Source organism: Acanthaster planci, linkage group LG11 (assembly GCF_054643075.1).
Source record: "Acanthaster planci isolate LZ-2023a linkage group LG11, COTS_SCS, whole genome shotgun sequence".
NCBI classification, from domain to species: Eukaryota; Metazoa; Echinodermata; class Asteroidea; order Valvatida; family Acanthasteridae; genus Acanthaster; species Acanthaster planci.
The window spans coordinates 10,103,589-10,124,732 of record NC_141787.1 but is presented as its reverse complement, the minus strand read 5'-3'; the positions used below and the strand labels follow the sequence as shown (position 1 = coordinate 10,124,732).

Here is a 21,144-nt window from a genome sequence, read left to right as displayed (position 1 = left end):
GTTGGAGTATTTAATATCTTCATAATTCCATTCTCACACAGATTTAAAAATATTATAAAGTTTACAAAAAACTTTACCGTAGAAAGAGAAAAATACAACGCTATAATAGCAACACAACAAATACATGTGTGCAGTACACTCTCCCATGGTATATATTTTGCAAAGATTTGGGAATTTTATCATCTTAACCTACCAGGCCTGCAAACATTACTGTAAGGGTTAACTAACCAATGCCATTTTTTTGTATCATTGCTGAAATTTGATAAGATCAGGAGTAATATTTTCTGTTGGCCTTCCACATGGCTCGTATATTTTAATCAGCATAATTTTTTATTGAAGATAAACTTTGTAACTTAATGCTTTACACAGTTAGATGTGACTATCCACCATACCCCGAACATGGCAGCTACAACCTGGAGCAGGGGGACAGTACGGTGCACGGTTCTGCCATAAGGTACGAGTGTTATAAGGGATATCAGTTACAAGACCCATCCAAAAAATATTCTTACTGCGTTGATGGGAGATGGAGCCCAGAGGAGCTACCTGTGTGCCAACGACTGACAGGTAAGCACTGGAAGTGGGCTGGGGTCAGTATGACACATGCATATTCCATGATAACCGCCTTGAGCAGAGGCACCTCCTCATTGGTTGAAAAGAATTATGTTGGTGGGAGTGTCATTTTTGTTGGTAGTTACGCGACCGTAAAGTGAGCCTTTCAAAGTCATTGTGAACTGGTGAAATGCAGAGCCTGCCAAAGGAGCCATCATTGCCAGGAAAACTGCGCCCTCTCTTGGTCCCACTCGGGACAGAACACAATGTGCAGAAATAATGTCACAGTAGCTTCCACGATGCATGTTTTCCACGGAGATTTGATTTTTAGTGAAGTTTGCACTGCCTTGTCGAGTGGTTCATGAGAAAAAGCTCTTTTCAAGCTTACTTGAAAAGATCCAAACCTGAAACATCTTAGCACTAGAAACATAACTATCCTCAAACCTCAAATTTCCATTGATTTTCTAACTTGGGGTTTGGGCTACTGTAGACTTCTCTGCGAAATTATTCTTAGTAGTTGTCAGATGCCAGAGGGTAAGAAGAAAACTGTTACAACAGACAAATGTGATTTGTTCTGAATTTGGCAAAAAATTTATACCAAGTGTCAGTCATCACCTTGATGCTTTGAACATTATCATGTTTTCAACTAAATGTACATGTAGTTGAGGACTAGCATGGAAATCAAAACTTGTCAGCAATTACTCAAGCTCATCACTTAAAGAACAAACATTTATTATCGTTTACGTCTTCTCTGATTATTTATTCACAGTGCCAGTAACAGAAACACCGAATGCAAATGCTCCATGCCCCACGCCTTCTCCACCCAATGCCTTGGTCTTCCACAATGGCCAAAACATTGCCTTGATTGACTCTGTAATCAATTTTGGTCAAGGTGACTGGATTGTCACTCGCTGTATTAACCACTACAGTGCAAATGGGAGGAAGGCAGTCGACTCTATGTGTTCAAATGGCGCTTGGACTCCTGCCTTGCCATCCTGCGGTAAGACAAACATTCGTGGCTGTGTGTTCTGATCGAGAAAGCCTGCAGAGTTATACTCATGCAGTATGACTGCACTAGTTTGTGCTTTCAGCTATAGGAAAATATATGTTCAGCAGTTTTCAGTACAGTGCGTGTAAATAATGTAATACTTTTCCGTCGTATAAAGAGACATAAGAGAAATAATGCTTTTCACGTCACAAATTTTTGGCATTGTTTACACAGTGAGGTTGAAATATGAGTAAGACATCTATAGTTTGCTCAACCTTTCCAAATCCCTGCAACCGCCAAGTGTTCAATCATTGTACACCAGGATTATTGCACAATAAACCGACCTGACTGCTTGGGATTATATTTTCCACCCCCAAAAAACATATTCTACGGAAAAGACAAGCTCTCTGAGCATCTAGTAATAATGTAAAGTGAAACACCTCAGGCTGTGCCCGGGAGTGATATTTGCAGTAGCGGGCCACTTTCAGTTGCTGAGTCTGGGCACTACACAAGGTCTACCTACACCACCTGCTCGACTGGATGTGTGTATGAATGGGAAGGCATGCTGGTTTCCCGTGTCAAAGGGACAGTTTGTTATTTTTCGATGTTTGGGACTGCAGTTGTCCCCGCACTTCACGTACGTGTGTGCACAAAACCAAAGGGAACAATCAGAGCATGAGGGCATTTGATTTTGCCCCATCCAGACAACATGATGCTAAGGCAAATGATTTAATCACAGTTTTCAATCTCTCTCTAATGACGATGTTAGCTACAGACATGAATTTAGACTTAAATTACAATTTTAACCATGTGCACAAAATGGGGACACTGGGTTGGATGTTCCAGATATTGCAGCCGGCATTCTTAGGACAAATTGAGCAACGTACTTTTACTTGTCAGGCAGTCTGGTACATGTAGTCTGAGATGTTTTCACATTAAACGCTCTGTAAATTGTCCCATTTTTCTTTGTCTTCTGTTCCTCCACTTCTTCTGTCATCCACCTGTCATATTTTTATAAATAGTCAATATCGAATATTTAACCAATTTCCTTTTTTGTTTGACAGAGGCTGCATTTCAGAAGCGCTCCTGCTCTCGTCCAGCCACGATCCCACATGTCAGACAGTACGTGGATGGCTTAGTCAAGCTACCTGACAGCCTCCGCACTGTGTTTCACCATAACTCCTACATGATATCACACTGTGTGGATCCACTGAAGAAGAAATTAATGACTGGTGCGCTCCGAATGTGTAATGACGGCCAATGGGATGGACCAGTGCCGAGATGTGGTATGCAGTTGTGCATATGTTGCTGCATGCACAGTAATCTTAAATTACGAAGACAGTATAAAGCGAGGCATTCAGGTTGCGACCGAAAGGCTTTTTATCGAGGACATTTACCCAGAGCTGTAGGAAATCTTATTGAAAGGCATTTTGGCAGATGCTGAAATACCCAGTATCGTAGACTTATAAGTGCCGAGATGTGGTATGTTTTCATGTTAAACTTATGTGCAAAGCTGGCCATTGTAGTTGTACTCTTTACTAATACATTATAACCCCTTATTGCTCTCTGTTTTGATGCCCCATTTTGCCCCAAAGTTTGAGGGTAGTCTGGTAACTTTAGGCATTTTGATAAATTTTGAGGAGTCCATATCAGCAGGCGAGAATAACAGAGGTAAAAAACGGCAGGATCCATGTGACTGCGCCTTATTGCCAGATATTTGGAGGTTACTGAACACAAACTCGTAGGGTTAGTGCAGTAAAGTCACACATTTCAATACAAGATGCCTGTATAAAGGCCATTTTACTAACAGGGCGGACTCCCATCCGTTATACAAATATGTACATGGACACAATTCTGTCTGCAATTTGGTATACATGCAAGGTGTTGAGTGGCAGACACTTTAATTTGCAATTAAAAGTTCACCATCGCTAGAACTCGCTGCCCTTACTCGCTGGTCAGTCTGAGAGACTGACATAGTGTTTGGAATTCATCCCTCGATATACCATTTCCTTGTGAAATCCCAAAGGGCTTTTTCACAGATATTGACCAGGTGATTATAGGTTTTTGAGGCCCTATCCCCCATGATAATGATGGGCAGACCATATAGTACCCCCATACACTCTTTAGGGGATTAAACACTTATTTGGTTTCACTGGTCACTCAGCAATGGAGGTTTCTCAGGAGTATTTCGCTGATTGCTAATCTTTTAACAGGCTGAAAAATCCTTTTATAAAAAGTTCAGGAAAATTCAGGGCACAATGGTATGTCAAGGGATTTTTAAGGGGAGAGGATGTTCATTGTGGTATCTGTTTTTGATTCCAATGATAGAGTCTGCAGCGATTAGCTTCGCCATACCCTCCCTGTACACCATGCTCCACCAGTTCCTTGCTAACGGAACCCTGCTCATCTACCCACGTGTTGGTGAACTGACCATCCAATGCATTGTCTCAGGAGGAAAATCATCACTGAGGGCCAGTCACTCAGAAGGATTTACACCAATAGAAAATGGGAAAAGGTTTGGTAGACCAATAGAAAGTCATTCCGGGATTTATACATGTTTGAAGGCAGGGAGTGAGGACTACCATTTACTTTCTATACAGGTAAGAGGTAAGTTCATGTATCAACTGATTTATTATCAAAATCTGCATTTTGGTCTTTAACGCTTTGAGTTTTAAATTGAAACTATGCAATAATTTCTATACATGAGTGAACAATGCTGAAGTTACCAAGTGTGCACATGTTTCATGTTCTTTTAATCTTTTTTCCTCATCATGTGATCCACTGTTGTGATTGAGTAAACTCCTAAAATCATCTGCTGTCTTTTTTTCTGCATCACTTATAATTTTCCCTAGCTGTATCTTGTGGAGAGCCACTGCCTCCATTGAACGGCCGTCGTATTGGCAATGACTTCCGCCTGTCACAGACAGTGTCATTTGAATGTAACGAGGGATACGATCTCCAAGGGGAGCAGCAGATCAAGTGCAATGCTGGAGAATGGATAGGAGACGTACCGTACTGCAGAGGTGAGTTACAAACTTACTGTATATATGAGAGGGATTTGTTATTCTGGAAATCTAGTGACTGAGTGATGCGTCAAGAATTAAAAATCAAATCTACCGAGTTGCTTTGCTGTCTTTGGTCAGTTATGACACAAAAAGTGAGGTAAAACCACAGCTCCACAGCATCTGAGACTTGAACTATACAGTAGGTAGGAATGGAATAAGACTCAGTTTCCTAACACATGGAGGTGAAAAGGTTATCGTGTGTACGCAGGCTCTACAACATTTCTGTTCCAAAGCACCTTCTCTTTTCAAGAAGTGTTAATCTGCCAGCCTCATTCTAGCCATGGTTTCTGCTACCAAATCCCTTTCAAGTACAGGCGTTGAAGCATCAAAATGGGTGTGGCGGTTACCTATGTCCTCTCCTCTTTGAACCCCACACCTTTGTCTTTCATCCCTCTTGCCGCACTCCTAGAACAATTTTGAAACAAAAACAAGGGTTAGTTTTGTCAGTGACTACACCCATAGACTGCCAATGGGAGCCCCCCCGTCTCTCTGTAATATGTTTCCACTCGTCAATGGTTCTGTCCTTCAAAGAAGCCCTGCTGACTGTAGCCAATGCAGTTAAGCTGATCTGTGTAAAGCTTCAATGATATAGTTAAATTTACTGGCATCCAGTTAGGTACCTGCTCTGGGTCCAATAACTGTTTGCCTGCAGAGAATGGAAATATGCTGTTTGTTCGACTGTTTGACCAGGGTCATAAACATACCAAACGTTCCAGTGAAAAGTGGTATTAATTATAAGTTCTGCTTGCTAGGCTCTCAAACCTAAAAGCACGCACAAAACTGTTGCCCCAAACGAATGTTGTTGCTGAAAAAAACGTGACATCTCTCGTTCACAAATAGAGCCTATTGGCAAATTACGTTTTGCATCGAACTAGTTGTAAGCTTGTTGGACCCATATCTGCATCCCTTTTGGGGTGTGATATCGGATATTTTCAGTTTGTTATGTTTAAATGAACCAGGAAATGAACTTTCCTTAGAATCACTCTTGTGTATATCTGTACTCTTCTTCCATGTATGAAGACTGTTTGAAATGTTTTTTTGAGTTTCATGAACTGAACGGTGCACTCTTTCAAACATTAAAAATTGACCAAACATTTCTGGACAAATGAGGGCGCTTTTGCTCTGATGTAAATACAGGAAGACATTCTTCAGGTTGCAGGTTTTCATGTTCAAATTGTGAATCCCAAATTTGCTATCTGGAAACATTTCTGTGAAAAGGGTGTTTGCGAAATTATTGCCATCTACTTACACAGCAATACATTGCCAAAGAAAATAAAATCTGCCCTAGCAGTGGTTAAAAAAACCTAGAATTTTTCTGTGCACAAATCACTGCAACATCGAAATTCAGTGCCTTGGATGACATCATAGTTTTGCTCATGAATATGAAAATAGAATTAGCATAAAAACAACAAAGCATCAAAATATGGGTTAAAAGTGCAAAACAAAAATTTTAAATTAGGTTAATTGGAACCCAAAGATGTAATTTCAAGATTTTTTGTAACATTTATAAGAAATATTTCTATTTCATGGTTCCTTTAATGCCAAACAAATGAGAACGAATTAATATTGGTGCCTTATGTTCCACTGCCAGCTCGTGCGTGTCCTGAGATCCGCATGGAAGAGCTCGACCCCAACCTGAGACTCAAGGTAGACGGAGGTACATCTCAAGGCTCAGTGTTAGCATTTTCTTGCATATTAGGATTCCATAATGTTGGGGAAACGTTCCTGACGTGCCAGGGTGGACGCTGGTCCCATCCCTTCCCTACTTGCAATGGTGAGGCACAGTTTTGTTTTGAATTAATGAAAGACGCCATCAGAAGGGCCTCAACAGGCAGTCAGGAGTTAGGCAAGATCTAAATTGCTTGATTCCCACTATCATCTAACACTGAAAGCCTTTTCATCTTAAAACATGCAATGAAGGAAGTTTAATCTTGTCTCACGTGTGTATAATCGTTAAAAGTAAAACCTTTTGCTGGAAATGCTATCTTTCGGAAAAGCATTTTGTAACTATAATTTTGACTTCCTGCAGGAAGCATTTATATAAGCGTAGCCTATCAGGTACCTGAACATAATCAACTTGAAGAAAAGATCTATTTCTCAAACATGGCTTTGACAGAACCGTTGCTGTTCAAAGATTTGCGACAGATGTGCAGTCGCACTTTTTGAAATAGTTTAATATTGAACAGGTTATATCTTACCTCGGCAAGCCCTTATCCATATTTTGGTAGCTAATGATGAAGATGAGCTTGACACTGGCACGTTACCAACGCCAGACACTTGCAATTGTGAGGTCTGGCAGAGATGTGTACCAAACAGCTACGGCCAGTGGACGTGCAACTGCATTAACCCCCAGCAGTGTGATGACACCACAAGCCACCAGCAATACTGTGGGAGTGACGGCTACACGTACACCAGCATCTGCAGACTGAAGGCTACCGCCTGTCTGCTCGATCTAGACATTCAGGTCGCTAGCCAGGGACCTTGTCCGGAAAGTACGGCAGATTGTTGTATTTGTTCCTTCTCCAATGTGAGGCATAAAATCTGTTGAAACGTTCTAAGAAGCAAGTAATTGTTGATGTGGAAAACTCTGTTCATCTTGTTGCGAAATAGAAATAGTTTAGCATACAAGGTTCACCTTTTCAAGGTACTAGGTTCCCTTAAACACTTCAGAGACTTCTAGGTAGTTGAAGTTTCACCAAGATGCAGTCTTCCCCGCTTTGCTGTTACTGCATAACATCGTATGACTAATCGGAGACACATTGCGCTTTATACTTGGTGTTTGCAGGAGACCCTGTTTTGGATGAGAGCAGTTCCGAAAGTTCACAGTCATCCATCTCTGATCCTGAGTCTGCTACCTTGACATTTGCCACTCTAACGGAAGGGCAAGACAACGACAGTGTTCCACCAAGGAACGAAACTCGGCAAGCCTCGTCCGGTATGATTACCCTCTGTCAAAGGCAAAACTGGGATTGCAACTGATCTTGCAAGACGATCTTCTCGAAAATTACTTTCTTTTAAAATGTCCAAATCAAATAATACACCAGCGGAACTTAGTCATGTAGTACGAGTTGCAACACTGGCTTCTTATACTACGGCAAAAATAGGTATCAGTCACGCCAATCATTCAGTGCCTCCTGCCTGGGGCATGCAATCTCTAAATTTTGTGCCTGGCTCAAAACTGCGTTTAAATGCAGAGGAAAAAATGTTCGCCTATCGCATTTGTGACAATTAAATTCTAAATGAAACATGCATGAAGACAGACACCATACATGTAATCCCATGAGCCGCTCCGCAAATGAGGACTGGAAAGCCCAACGATTTTGGGAGTGTGATCGAAACTTTTTCGAGCCTGGGGAATTGTCAAAGGTAACGATTTCTGTACGATGTCCACATGGTGCATTGCCTTTTGGCACATGGGGGTCATGATTCAGGAAGATTTTTTTCTCAATGATCTTGTACTCCGATATTTCTGGGGCTTGTTGTAACAACCGTGCTTCGCCCAACACTGCAGGAGTGCATGCCATCGTGCCGAAAAGGCCTGACAGACTTTTCCCACGCAAACTTCGTAAACCCAATGATATCTGTAACAATATTTTTATTATTCCATCAAGGTAACTACTTGGCTTGTGGGTACAATACCGATAGGTACAATACCAACACCACTCGTCAGATCTGGGGAAGGATATCAGGTGGAGACTATGCAGAGGAAGGCAAATGGCCCTGGCAGGTGGCGCTATTCTGTCGTAACTGCAAAAGATGCTTGGTAATACAATAAATAGTACAATATGTATGATTAGGTAATTCAGTGTACGTACTACAACTTGCTTTTGCTTTAAGTTCAGTCAAGAACTACTCAGTAACTACTGTTCGACTAATTTGGCTTCAGGGCTTGCTCAAATTTGCGCAAAGGCTTGCTATTCTCAAAGTTTTGAGGCATTTATATTATTCGGAGTTACCTCATCAGCGGGATAAAAAACTGGGAAAATTGAGTTACTGTGGTAGAAGTACAAACATCCAAGCTTAAATAAGTGCCTCTCATGCCACAAACCAACCTCCAGTCCATCAGTGCTTACTGATCCCAAATTTATCCACCGACCGCTTTTGCCCCAAACACGTACATTACAATCTCAAGAGCCTTAGAAAGACAGAAGAGCTTTGTTCCCTGAAAGACAAATTGTCAACGGCTTCCAGAAAGTGGAACTATCTTCACTGAACCGTCAACGTTTCTTTCTGATTGTCTTTCCTTTTGCATGCAGGTATGCACATGAAGTCTATCCCAAATTGATCGTTTTAGTCGTTTCACGTACCACGTTGTGCATGTAACAAATAAAAATGGTCACCCTATGCTGTTCATTTGAACGGCTTTTAAAGTTTCTGACATATTCTTTCAGCCAACCTTCTTCTGTGGCGGCAGCCTCATTGCTAGTAACTGGGTTCTGTCAGCCGCACATTGCTTCAAAGATTGCCCAGCGTCCAACATTAGAGTTTATACGGGTAGGTTGTCTCATTTACATGAATGTGATTTTCCTCCGCAGTATTGTTTCCCATCATGCCTTAACACGATTGACCAATAGGAAGAGTGAATTTGAGTCCCTAGTTCATGGGCATTCTCTAATGTTTAATGATCCGTTTAAACAACACCTTAATAAAGTAACGCTACGGTATAGACATTGGGTGTTTCTTATCTTTTGTGTCTTATCTATTGCGGTGTGATATTTGATAATCCTTGCGTAAATCACTTCATGTACCAGGTGAGCCATCTTTCCATTTTGTTGGAAAATCACATCCAGGCCAGTCACAGTGTTTGGTGAACTGCCTAAAGTGGAGTGTTACATTCACCACACTCGGTGTTATCAGAGGAATTCACCAACACTTTTCAGTATGGATAAAATTTATAGTGTTATTTCAACACCCGTGGTGTTACTTTTAACTCCTTCCATTGCATTGTAATACTTGTAGGTGTGTAAAGTAACACCAATAGTGTTATTTTAATTAATGTGTGGTCATTTGATAACACCAAAAAGCATTGTTTTTAACACCACAGGTTTTGCAGTGACCAAAACAAGTTCCAATTTTCAGTTTTCCGATGTAATGTCAGACAACAGACCCTAGCTGTGTGGTGACAACCTAGTTATTTTTTGGTATTTTTCACATAATTAGAAGAATTAATTAGATAAAAAATGATCGATGTTGTACTACCTTTTATCACTAAGTGACCCTTGCACTTCAGTGAATAATTAAGCTTTTGCATATAATAAGTACGCGTTCTTGGCCTGTCTGAGAAACTGAGGTCTAGCCGTAGGAGCTAGTACAGTTCCAAGCTTTATTTGTATACACTCGTTGTTAATGCCGATACTCTTCATTTCAGGGTTTATCGACAAATCTACATCATCTCTACAACTTTTCGATCCAGCCCTGGTGTATACCCTTGATGGTGACGACGCCCTGATAAAGCACGAAGCATTCAACTCATCGGTCAACCTCGATAATGATATCGCCCTCTTACGGCTGAGTTGCAGTGTAAAGCTGAACTCGAAAATAACACCCATCTGTATGCCACAATTTGTTGCAAAAGGTAAGGGTTGCTTCAAGGCCAAATAAAACCATTTGTTTTGCATCCTCAATGTAAAAAAACTTCGGTAGCTTTTAAGACAATCCCCTTGCATCACTCACCAAACTCCTGTTGAAACTTACGAAGGGAGGCTCTACTGGTAAAGTTAAAGTCGCTGCATGAATGAAATAAATACAGCCCCAAACTGTAATCCCCTTTCTCGAAACATTGCGGCTTGAATCACAGTTTCAATGCAAAATTTACCCTTCCTTTCAGCTTTGTCCCAAGCCTATCGCTCCTAACTAGAAAGTTTGTAGTCTGAGCCACTATTGTGATAACCGCAAGGGAAAGAATATGTAACTGCTGAGGTAATAGAAAGCAGGAAAATCTGACCAGAGAACCCTGCACAAGCGGATTCAATCATTTTGCACTCGATGCCATGCACGAGTCCCTCGCGTAACACTCTGGATTTGTCGTGGTTATTGTATGATGCTTGGCTGCAGATTTTATATAGTGCGAATAACGTAACCTTGGTGTCTGTTATTCATTGCATTGATTGCTGATTTTGCAAACTCCAATCTGCCATCAGGCACACCTCCAGCTCAAATGGCACTTCTTTTCCTTATGATGCCTTTTCTACCATAAATCTGGCTTCCTCTAAGAAAAGTCTTTTTCTGTTCAGCGAGAACACTTTATTCGCCGAAAGGAGAACCCACGTTTGTTGCTGGTTGGGGTACGACACGACCTTACAATTATGGTAACCTGTGCATTGAAGGATACCGGACAACATCATCTCGCCTCCGGCACGTCGTTGTCCCCGTGCGGACACACGAGGAATGCAGGCAGAGTTTTCTCCATCACTTTCAGTGTGCAACTGTGTCAGATTACAGGCCCGATATCGCGTTTTGCGCGGGAGTACCGGAGGGCGGTTCTGATGCATGTAAGGGGGACTCAGGTGGGCCTGTCATGAGGCAGCTAACCGTGGCAGACGGTACCAGACGATGGGTCCAGATTGGTATTGTCAGCTGGGGAGAGGGTTGCGCCGTAGAGGGTCGATATGGGATTTACACCAGGCTGTCGGCTTACACCGACTGGATCCAAGAACAAGTCGGTGATCAGTTGGGTAACTAGAGTAAATTTTGGGGGAGGGGGCGCTCAGGGATACACACGCAGTTGCAGGGTCACCGAGCGCCGATGCACTTATCACGTACACTGATTGTGTACACTGCTTATAGCTAAAATCGTAAATAAGAACAGGACTCTAAAAGGAGTTTAGAATATTATGTGATTACGTAATTGCATCAATAAGCGAACTAATCAGTCTGAACGTTATGCCCGTTACATGCCAGCCCAACTTAATATACAGCCCGTCGACTATAAGTGTTAGTAAATCTTCAATAGGCTATGATCGTTCTTACGTAAGTACTGTATCTAAGATAAACATGATCAAACAAGGAAACCTGGAACGGTACAGTTCCGGAAGTGAAGGGTTGTTATTGAAGTCGATTTCTTTTATCCATCTCAAGGTAACTTTTCATACAATGTTACATGACGCTTTGGACACTGAAATGTTAATCCAACTTAACGTTTTCTCGAGTAAGAAATATTTTTTGTAATTATTGTCAAACGGTACAGTACAGGTCTGTGTAAACTCCCCACAGGCGAGCAACTGTATGGTTCGGAAGGTCACTGCGTGCGTGACCTCTAACGTTTGGGCTTTATCACTTGTCATCCTTTTAGGGTTTGTAATAGTTTGCCTAAAGTTTGGACGTCCATGATAATTCTGTATGCCTTTTTATAATGTTCATCAGCATCATGTTTGTTGTGAAATGTCCGTATTTGGTCGTTATACTATAAGCCTGAGAACTGGGTGACGGATTCTCTCTCCTTTTTTTTTTTTTTTTTTTTTTTTTTTTAGCCTTGTCACAGCCCGGGGGGTGGCAAAATCTGCCCCCGCCCGCAGATCTCGGCCGTAATATACGATGATGTATTTCAATGAAATTTGGCAGTGTCATAAAGGCATACATACTAATCATCTGTGTGAAATTATGTTTGAGTTAATTAAGTGTTTGCATAATTATGACTTATTATTTTTTTCATGATATTAGTTTTTTATCTTCCACGATTGGCGGACCATTTTATTGCATTTTTCACATCAAAGATGTTGTATGGATTGTATATTCAGTGGAAATGAAACCAGAGATGCTATGAGCTGTATACAGTAATATGCATATTAAAGTTAATTTATACAATTAATATACCTTCCCCAAAACAAGAGACTTCCTGACAAAAGGAAACCACTGCCTTTTGTACGATGTGCTTCTGTGTACAAAGTCAATGGTAAATTTCACATCATACTTCATCCTGCCTCATAAAATTTTTCACTGAGGGAGAACGCCACGTCCAGTTTTCATAATTTTGGGGCCAAATTGTCATACCGTACCGTAACGCAGAAATCAATCCCAGAGATGCTATAAGCAAAAATGAACAAGAGGGAGGATTCTTGCCCCCCGGCTCTATGAGGGTTAAAGGAACTGAGCTGTCCAGAGTTTTCAGCGTGTTCCCCGCAGTCATTTCGACACCAATTTTCTAACAATCGAATCAACCGTTCTTGTGCAGCGCGCATTTTTTTTAGAGACGGTTCGCCTAGATAATTATGTGTGCTCATGTGCACGAAGGGTGGCACGCATATAGCCTTGAACTTCTAATGACCGAATTGTTTGATTGAGTTTAACTTTCCCATTTGTGATGGAGTGCTCCGATTTCCTTTTTTATATGGGTGCCAAGTTTTAAAAATATCAAAAGAGGCACAGAGCCGAGTTCTTGGGGATAGTGGAATCCGACCGCCGGCTGAGATATGGGCTAAATATTATTGTTTCCGGCTTGTTCAGAGTTAACGTGTCACCACGATTCCTCTCTAGAGGTGACGATTAACACGAAACAGATTTTAGTTCTGCTATGAATGTGATTATTCCTCACTTTTATTATCAGTGTATTAAGCAAAATATTCGTGACCGTTACACATTTTAATGACATTAATAACGTCACGGTTCTTTCGCTTACTCAATAGTTACAGCACACGTTACTGCTTATGCAGTGCTTGGGAACATGTGTGCTTACTGATCACACATGTACCAGCCTTGGAATTGTTTGTACTGTTTTATTTTCATGTATATGCTAATCTTTTTATTACCATCTACTATACTAACCTCCCCAAATTTGTACCGGGGGTACTTGAAGTGTTTACTCCGTGCTTACTGGTCTGTGGTTTATTTCAACTGTTGCTATGGAGTCATGTAAGTAAGGTGTTTTTATTGTTTGTTTGTTTACTGTCTGTTTGTTTTTACTTTTTATGTTGCAATGGCCATCCGTCTTCTTTGTGGCAGTAGACGGGAGAAATTTGGTGGTTTCCTTAGCCAATGGAAATTTCCATATTCATGATCTAGAGCGTGATTCCATCCAAAACATAACAAGCGACTCCATAACTCTATGTACAAATAATAAATAAATCACAGTTTTCCACATTTTCTTTGAAAAAGTTTTACTTTTTTGCGTGTTAAGTAGCTTGGTTGGGCAATAACCACAATTTCTCTAAAACTTTGTCAGAAAACGTACACCGCCCGCCTTTGGCCCAAAGCTTGAGCCGGATTGGGCCTACGGACCTTCACGTTGTTGGTTCGGACGGATAAGGGATGCTCTGTCGGTCACAGTGGTTCAAATCATAGACAACCTGTAAATGATCGTGGGAACACTCTACGAGTTCACACTGTTTCTCTTTCAAAACACCATTTTCTTCGTACAGGGGGAGGGGTACTACGCAGTTGTCACCGTTAGTGAAGGTATTTAAGATTGGCGTTCTTTTGCGCTTTTACATGGTGCTTTGTGGGGTACCGGAACAATGGGAAGATGATCCCATAGGGTACTTGTGGGGTACTGAGACGGTACCCCACAAGAATTTCACGAAAGTGATATTTGGAAATAACTCAAAAAGGGGAAATTTTTGATGGGTAAAAATCCGTCGCAAATTGAAGTGTTTAGTATAAGGGGACATACGGTCGAGTTTCAACCAAGGAAATTGAATTTGGTTTCCGTAGGAGTATTTTGAAAATTTTTGCGTATTGTGTGTGAGTAGTTTTGTACACAAGTACAAAGGAAATACTCCACAAGTGTAGCCGTGTAAGTGTGGGTGTTTGCTCCTTTGTCTTTTTTCGTACACTCAAAAAATAGCCGAAGTACGTGGTTAATATACCTTTACTGGGGTTCTTTAGATGTAGGGCCTACGAGATGGGGTCGATGATCTCATCTTCTAGATCCGTCCCCAACTACATTTCCGTAAAACTTGATCTCAACATACTAGTCGCTTTTAGTGGACACTCTCCACTATCGTAACCTTCGGGTGTGTGACTGTAGACTTGTAAATTTTAGCTCTTCGAAATCATTTATCTGTCTCATCCGTAGTTCGAAGTTACGGCAACGGTTGTACATGCCCTTAGAGATAGGAGTTGTTTACATGCCTATTGAGGGCGCTATTTCAATTGCACTCTCTGTGGTCCGATCTTGCGTGTGGACGAAGTATTCACAACCGGAAACGGATACACTTATGGTAAATTATACTTACATCACCATTAGCCTTAGTCACGGACACGTGTTCATGTATACCAACATGTACATGCATATTCAAGTACATGTGTCGTGGTCATGAACGATGTTCGTGCAGGTAGCCCGTAATGCTCAAGTTAAAGTGAAGCCAGGATCAAGGGGAGCAGGGTATCGATACATAAACTTACATTGTACAACTGCTGAAAGTATGGCTGCCTCAGAGGAAAACATGGAAAAGAAGGAAAGACTGTGTCCTGCAGTGTTTCAGGTAAGTGTCTTTCAAGTTTTTCTACGACATGTACGATTATTTATGGAGCAAGGTACGAGCGGCCTTGTCGAACATGGTCCAAATTTGGGCTGTGAACGGGGCGCGGTGGTGAGTGCCTCTCTGTTGACATTTTGTCTTTACCATAATTATGCAGTGGCTATCATGACTATTGTTACGTGAGTTTGTTTAGACAGGATGAATCTGCCAATTTTTTCACACTAGTTGGGTGCATTGGAAAAAGGAACCAGACGAGTCTGCAACGGATGGATTTTGGACTTTTTCTTTCCCTGAAAAAAAATGGAAATTACAATGTAAAACATAGATTTATTGTGCACTAGTCATACATGACTGTTGCCATCACAGCCCTAATTCAGTGTAGGACATTAATGCCGGGAAGTCTTACTGCAGAATTGTCTCAAGTTTGAATCCTAATCATGCTTTTACCTGACCTGGGATGTAGGTCGTGGGCTGATCGCCATTTTAAAAATAATACCTGGATGTCTCAGAACTATGGTGGAGCATCTGTGCTTAGAAAGTCAAGGTAGGCCTACCTGGTGCTGTGTGATGTGTAATTCACATGCGAAGCACCTGTCTGGTGCCTTGACTTCCTATTCAGAGACATGCTATTCTGCAGTTAAGATTCCAGGCATTAATGTCCTACATTGAAGTAAGGTTGTGATGGAGACAGTATAAAAGACAAATGTTAAAAGAGAGCCACTCACAGCCTTACTGTATGCATGGAGCTACATCCTGGTAACTTCGATCCAAACTTGGACCCCACAAATTGCCTTTATAAACACTTTGACGTGTATGATGTGCACTCAATGTTTAAAAGGGGGATTTCCGAAGGGTACAAAGTGCCTTTGCGACTCTTCCCTCCTGGAGAGAAAGTGTTCCGTGTGTACAGTATGTTGGGCGCAACCAGTCCGAGTGTTTGGGCAATCGTTGTGTGATCTGTTGATGTTATTGCATGATGAAGGGACAATTCCACCATCAACCAATCAAGTAAAGTCAGATATTTCAAACAGCAAGAACAGAATCGACTCATCATTTGTCAGGTCATCAACAGTTTAATGTGATGCAGTCTATCTGCTTCATTGGAGCATAAACACATCCAGATTTTGTAATGAGGCAGTGCGATTGAACAACTGTGCTGATTGACCAGCGGTTCTCAATGTGCCTACTTGATTAGGCCTACCATTTTAGACCATGTAGGCCCAGTATTGCCAAAGTAGTCAGAGTAGCATTTGGCCTGTGACCCTACAGATTGCCTCTTTATGTATCTTTTATGCCTCTTTTGTATCCTGAACAAAACAAAATGACTTTTTCATTGCCCAGTAAAGATCAGGTTGGGACTGAAATTTTGCTTTTCACTGACACTACATTTAGAATTAGCATGTGCCTACAATTTTTTTTAAATTTTATTTGCATTTCTGGTGACAATTTGCAGCATAGACATACATGTGCATGTATAATTGTTAATGGTGTAAGTGAAGCCTCTACTCCATTTACCCAACAAAAGGAGTCCCCCTCCCCCGTCGAAAAGGGAGGCTTGTGGGGAACATGTCAAATGAACATTCAATTGCTGTACATGTGCCTTCCAACAGAAAATTGGTCAGCATGTGCTCAACATGGCCATCACCTGACCACAAAGTGGACCTCTATATGGGGAAGAATCTGTATCCAAGCCACAAAAATTCTCACAAGCTTTAATAAGTTTTGAAGAATCAAGTAAGGAAAAGAGACAGCCTATCTAAGGGGAACAAGTTGAAAACCTACATGTAGGGTGCAGGACAGAATTCCACCTCAGACAAACGAAAACACCAAACAGTTAACCTGTTACATGAAACTGTGTACTTTGCCAAGCCTATATTCCTGTGGTACTGAAACCCCCAAATACACCGATGCTGTTTTTGAACTCTTCACTGCTTGTGACACTCCAAAATTGTGATGGTCTGATGTGGAATTCCTCCCTGTTTTGTGGATTCGGGTATTTCTGACAGAGGCTGAACACTGCTCTGTAAAAACACACCATTGGCTGCTGAAGAGATTGCCTCAGCGCTCTGGTTGCTGAGGTAGAGCCCAAACTTTGATGGCAGTTTGTTAGTTCGGTTCTGATTTTTTCTTCCACTTGATGCAGTATGGTCCAGCCAGTGTGCGAGATCTTGAACCAGGCAAGAAGAAGAAGTGGTGCACTTGTGGGCTGAGTAAGAAGCAACCCTGGTGTGATGGTAAGGGAGAAATTTGTCCCAATATTGTTGGCATAAAACAGTACAAGAACTTGGAGATCCAAAAGTTACCTTGCTATACATGTAAGCACGATGTTGTACCAGCAGTTGGTACACATGGCATTGTGTTCATGTACAACGTAATGACTGTTCTCATTGTTCATTTTACTGATATTTTTGACTCTTTAACTGGTGATGAACTTTGATAGAAATGCTGTGTCCCCTTACGTTACTTTTATGATTCATTGATTCCAGGAAAACACAAAGGCACAGGCTTCAAATCTCTCAAGTGGGTTGTCCCAGAAAAACCACAGAGTGTGTACTCCATCTGCCTGTGCAAGCACACCAAAAATCCGCCCTTTTGTGACGGCACCCACACCAACCTGCCTGCACTGGTGGAACAAGCCCAGGCCTCCTGCCCACTGAAAGGCGAGCACCAGACCGCCTGCCCAAAGCTCTGCACCCAGTGTGGCTGGGTGCCCGACTTTTGATGGTGGGCTTTGCTCTTTTGTGGCTGCTTGTCAGTGTTTTCGGTTGTTTCTGGAAATAACACATTCACTATTGCAAGACATAAGCTAGCGGCTAGAGCCACTTTCCATAGACATGTGTATTATTCCTAGCCACAGTCAGCTGATGTAGAGCTGTGGCTAGAAATACTGCAGGCATTTTGGAAGCCCTTGGCAAGCGGTTACAGCCACTTCTGATCGACACGTATGTAACTCCTGGCTACAAAAGCTGACTCATACATCCCGTTACTGGAAATAGCATAGGTATCAAGGAAAACCACTGACAAGCAGTTGTAGACACTTCCAATAGATGTGTTTGTTATGCCCAGCCAGAGCCAGTTGATAGGGACACAGCTGTGGCTGGAAGTAACCTAGGTACTAATGGAATTGGAAGTGACTTGCTGTTACCTCATTACTCAGATTCACAGCCAGTTTACTCAGACATAGCCTTACCACAAACTTCAAGTCTACCAGAAAAAGCTCTCTATTTTTACTTTAATTTGTAAAAAATAACAACAAATACAACAAGCTTTTCCCAGTTTTTGCAAATTAAAAGTGAGGGGTAAGAATTTCAAGGAGTGCCAAATAAAAAAATACATACACGTAATAAAACTTAAGGAAGCAACTTTTAAAGAAAAAATGAGGAAAACAAAAAGTTACCGAACAAATTAGGAAAAAAAAAATGAAATTTGAGCACAAGGCAAACTAAATTACAACATTAATGCCCCTTTCATTGGAAGTTAAAAAGGAAATAAAACAGTGAAATTCAGGGAAGTCCTTAAGATAGAAATGTCTACTTTGAAATAAATGGAACCATGTCAGCTACTTCTGGTCAATTAAAATAAAGACAATGAAAGAGCTAAAAGATTTTGTTTACAGAACTTCATGTAGAAAGCAATTCATTTGCATATACATGTATTCGTAATATTAATTACTCAGTTTGCAATGCTTGCAATTGGGTCATTCTATAAATTAGGGGTAGCATTTTTGTTTGTTCCTGCCACGTCTGACATACGATTTTGTTATTCAGAACATTCTCTAATTTTGGAGAGTAACGAATTGATGCAAAGATTTTGCCAAACAGATTGAAAGAGTTGAAATCAATTTCAGGGATATTTCCATGTCAGAATACACAGGTCAAGTGTAACAGGAACACAAAAAGGTCCCACTTTTGGACCCCAAATTCATAGAACTACCCAAGTTCATTTAATAATGGTATCAATCTAAAGGCAAAGTGAAATGAATGCTTGAATGCCGTATAGATAGTTTTCGCTTCTTTCGGAAGGAAGAAAGAATGATATGCCTTCAAAAAGTCTTTGACTTTTCAATCACAATCTAAATATATGTGTGTATGTTCAAAATAGGGGAGAGAATGCTTTTTAATGTTAAAAAAAGGATCAATCTCTTTTATCAAATACAATTTTAGCTAAGGCAATTAAATTCCTTAGCTAAAAGTACTGTTTCTGTTTTTATTTTAATGCCTTCTTTCCGTGAAAAAGCAAAACTATGGTAGAAATGAATTTATATGTCATCACGTATTAGGTCTGATTTTATTGTTGCTGGCAAGAGAAGTAATTCAGCCCTGCGTCACACTTAATACATATCTTCAAAATGCACCTGTGTGTCTCAGATAACATTACTTTCAGATTGTATTTCACTTTGCAAACGGTATTTTACTGCCCTTTTGGTTTTTATGCTAATGATATTTATACTTTCATGAGCAAAACTGTGATGAAGCCTCAGTGTTTTACATTGTCTTGTATACATGAAAAATGCTCCGACATATTTGTGTAAATTTTGCTGGAATAAATTTACTCTTTGCTTATTCATTGTGTTTATGTGCATAGCAATTAGCAATCATCAATATCTTAGAAGTTGGTTTCAGGAAGGACATTCTGAGTTCACTACTCAAAGAAACCTTTGCACTAAACTACACAGACATAGTTACTGAAGTGGACAACACCCTCCACTGCCTTACTGAGGGCGCTATTTCGTTTGTAGATCCTCCGCTCGTGTACATCATCATCACAGACATACAAACGCATCATACATGCTCTAAAATTTATGTCACAGCAAATGCGCCCTTAGTAGCCCAGGAAAGTATGGATAATGTGCATTTAAAGTGCATTTTAAATACATTTAACAGAACTTTTAATAGAAATGTAAAAGTTTTTATACTATGAAGAAGTGTACCAAAGTCCAGAAAAACTGTTTCTTGGAGAAATTCATTGCTGCCACTCTTTAAAGGTCCATGGAATGCAATTGTTTTACGAGAGTCTTTGAAACTGCATCTTTTACTGAGTTTCAATTAACTTTGTTTCAATTATCGAAGTTCATACCAATGCAGATTTCCATATTCATCAGTTCATCAGCAAAATGATGCTGACGTCCAAAGGAAAAGCCTCAATGTGCATTTATTTGCCGAAAAAGGAAGAAAAAGCGGAATTATTGATTTTTTTCCATCCTAACTTTCTGTCTCTGTGATGATTTGTTGTGTAATACATGGCAATAGGCCAGTGAGTAAACCTTTCTCAGAAATATTTGCCATGGGCAAATATAAGCTTCCCAAGTTGAGCAGACAAAATACTTAAACTGATCAATGTGTTCCCGATTGCATGGACTTATAGTTATTAAAGTGTAATTTATCAAAAGGATGTCGGATAGTTTCCATACACAGAAGAAGAGCACATGTATAAAGAAGAACAAGAAGTCTGAGAAAAATTCCTTGCACCGACCCTTGTTATGAGCTTTATTCGCGTATAAGCTCCTCTAGAAACAGGCCTGCGCTTTGTGTATTTTACTGTTTCGATGCACATTGTAACCGACGCTCATTTTCTTGGTCCCATCGCAAATTTTCTCTTTCGTTCGTCTCTGGTCTGTATCTACCCCTCTGTGACGAGACATTTCTCCCCTGCACTCTCTAAAGGCCCAATGCAAGAATGTGCAGAACAGACATATGCACGGGGAGGGGGGTGACGGGCAGAAAACAAAGTCAGAAGCTGGCGCGCGTCACACCTCCCATAATAGCGGTGGGTAGGCAAGGCATAGCAGAAAGATTTGCACAGGTATGGTTAAGGATGTGCCGATATTTGATTTTGATAAGCCGCTAGATTGATTAAATATTTCATCCCTGCCTTTGTCTTGTCTACCAGTGAGGAGGCATTCGTGTACATGCAGATTATCCATAATTAAAAATCCCGAACAGCAGTGAACAATCCCTGACTGATACTAGGAGCAATCCAATGTATATTGCAAGTAGGCCTATGTCTTGCATTTTGAAAACCTCATTTGGGTGTCACATTTTCACTGAGGTATTGTTGAACCAATGCCCGCAGCGGCCGGCCTTCCGAATTTTAGAGAGTTTACGTTGCCATGTGGGTAGAACAAGTA

The 21,144-nt window shown here is 40.9% G+C and overlaps 4 protein-coding genes across 7 annotated transcripts in view; all 4 read left to right on the top strand.

The window, feature by feature from the left end:
* Positions 1-343, top strand: part of LOC147797451 (complement C3-like) — a 17,744-nt gene extending 17,401 nt beyond the window's left edge. The window contains exon 19 of the mRNA XM_087143496.1: positions 340-343. Coding sequence (XP_086999622.1) covers positions 340-343 — 4 coding nt within the window. The remainder of the gene's footprint in view (positions 1-339) is intronic.
* LOC110989110 (complement C3-like) overlaps positions 1-21,144 on the top strand; it is a 92,141-nt gene that overhangs the window by 30,181 nt on the left and 40,816 nt on the right. The window lies entirely within an intron of this gene.
* LOC110989121 (uncharacterized) lies at positions 342-13,677 on the top strand. 2 transcript variants are annotated; one of them, XM_087143332.1, is made up of 12 exons: positions 342-564; positions 1,319-1,549; positions 2,602-2,823; positions 3,866-4,144; positions 4,390-4,560; positions 6,194-6,259; positions 6,831-7,094; positions 7,388-7,537; positions 8,214-8,365; positions 8,994-9,096; positions 9,971-10,177; positions 10,836-13,677. In XM_087143332.1, exons 1-12 carry the CDS (start codon positions 357-359, stop codon positions 11,282-11,284), a joined length of 2,502 nt encoding a protein of 833 aa, XP_086999458.1. In that variant the 5' UTR covers positions 342-356; the 3' UTR covers positions 11,285-13,677. The 2 variants fall into 2 exon arrangements, with proteins under 2 accessions (XP_086999458.1, XP_086999457.1); XM_087143331.1 differs by having other exon boundaries at positions 6,194-6,376.
* Positions 14,683-19,579, top strand: LOC147797450 (uncharacterized). The gene is made up of 3 exons (XM_087143334.1): positions 14,683-15,020; positions 17,161-17,251; positions 17,504-19,579. Exons 1-3 carry the CDS (start codon positions 14,859-14,861, stop codon positions 17,737-17,739), a joined length of 489 nt encoding a protein of 162 aa, XP_086999460.1. The 5' UTR covers positions 14,683-14,858; the 3' UTR covers positions 17,740-19,579.

Bases quoted from the DNA above. Each gene is read 5' to 3' on its own strand.
- LOC110989121 (XM_087143331.1), top strand. From the start codon at position 357: ATGCTTTACACAGTTAGATGTGACTATCCACCATACCCCGAACATGGC. The intron at 4,145-4,389 runs GTAAGTTCATGT...AATTTTCCCTAG, and splicing joins ACTTTCTATACAGGTAAGAG to CTGTATCTTGTGGAGAGCCA. The intron at 7,095-7,387 runs GTACGGCAGATT...TGGTGTTTGCAG, and splicing joins CCAGGGACCTTGTCCGGAAA to GAGACCCTGTTTTGGATGAG.
- LOC147797450 (XM_087143334.1), top strand. From the start codon at position 14,859: ATGTTCGTGCAGGTAGCCCGTAATGCTCAAGTTAAAGTGAAGCCAGGA. The intron at 15,021-17,160 runs GTAAGTGTCTTT...CACTTGATGCAG, and splicing joins TGTGTCCTGCAGTGTTTCAG to TATGGTCCAGCCAGTGTGCG. The intron at 17,252-17,503 runs GTAAGGGAGAAA...CATTGATTCCAG, and splicing joins GAAGCAACCCTGGTGTGATG to GAAAACACAAAGGCACAGGC.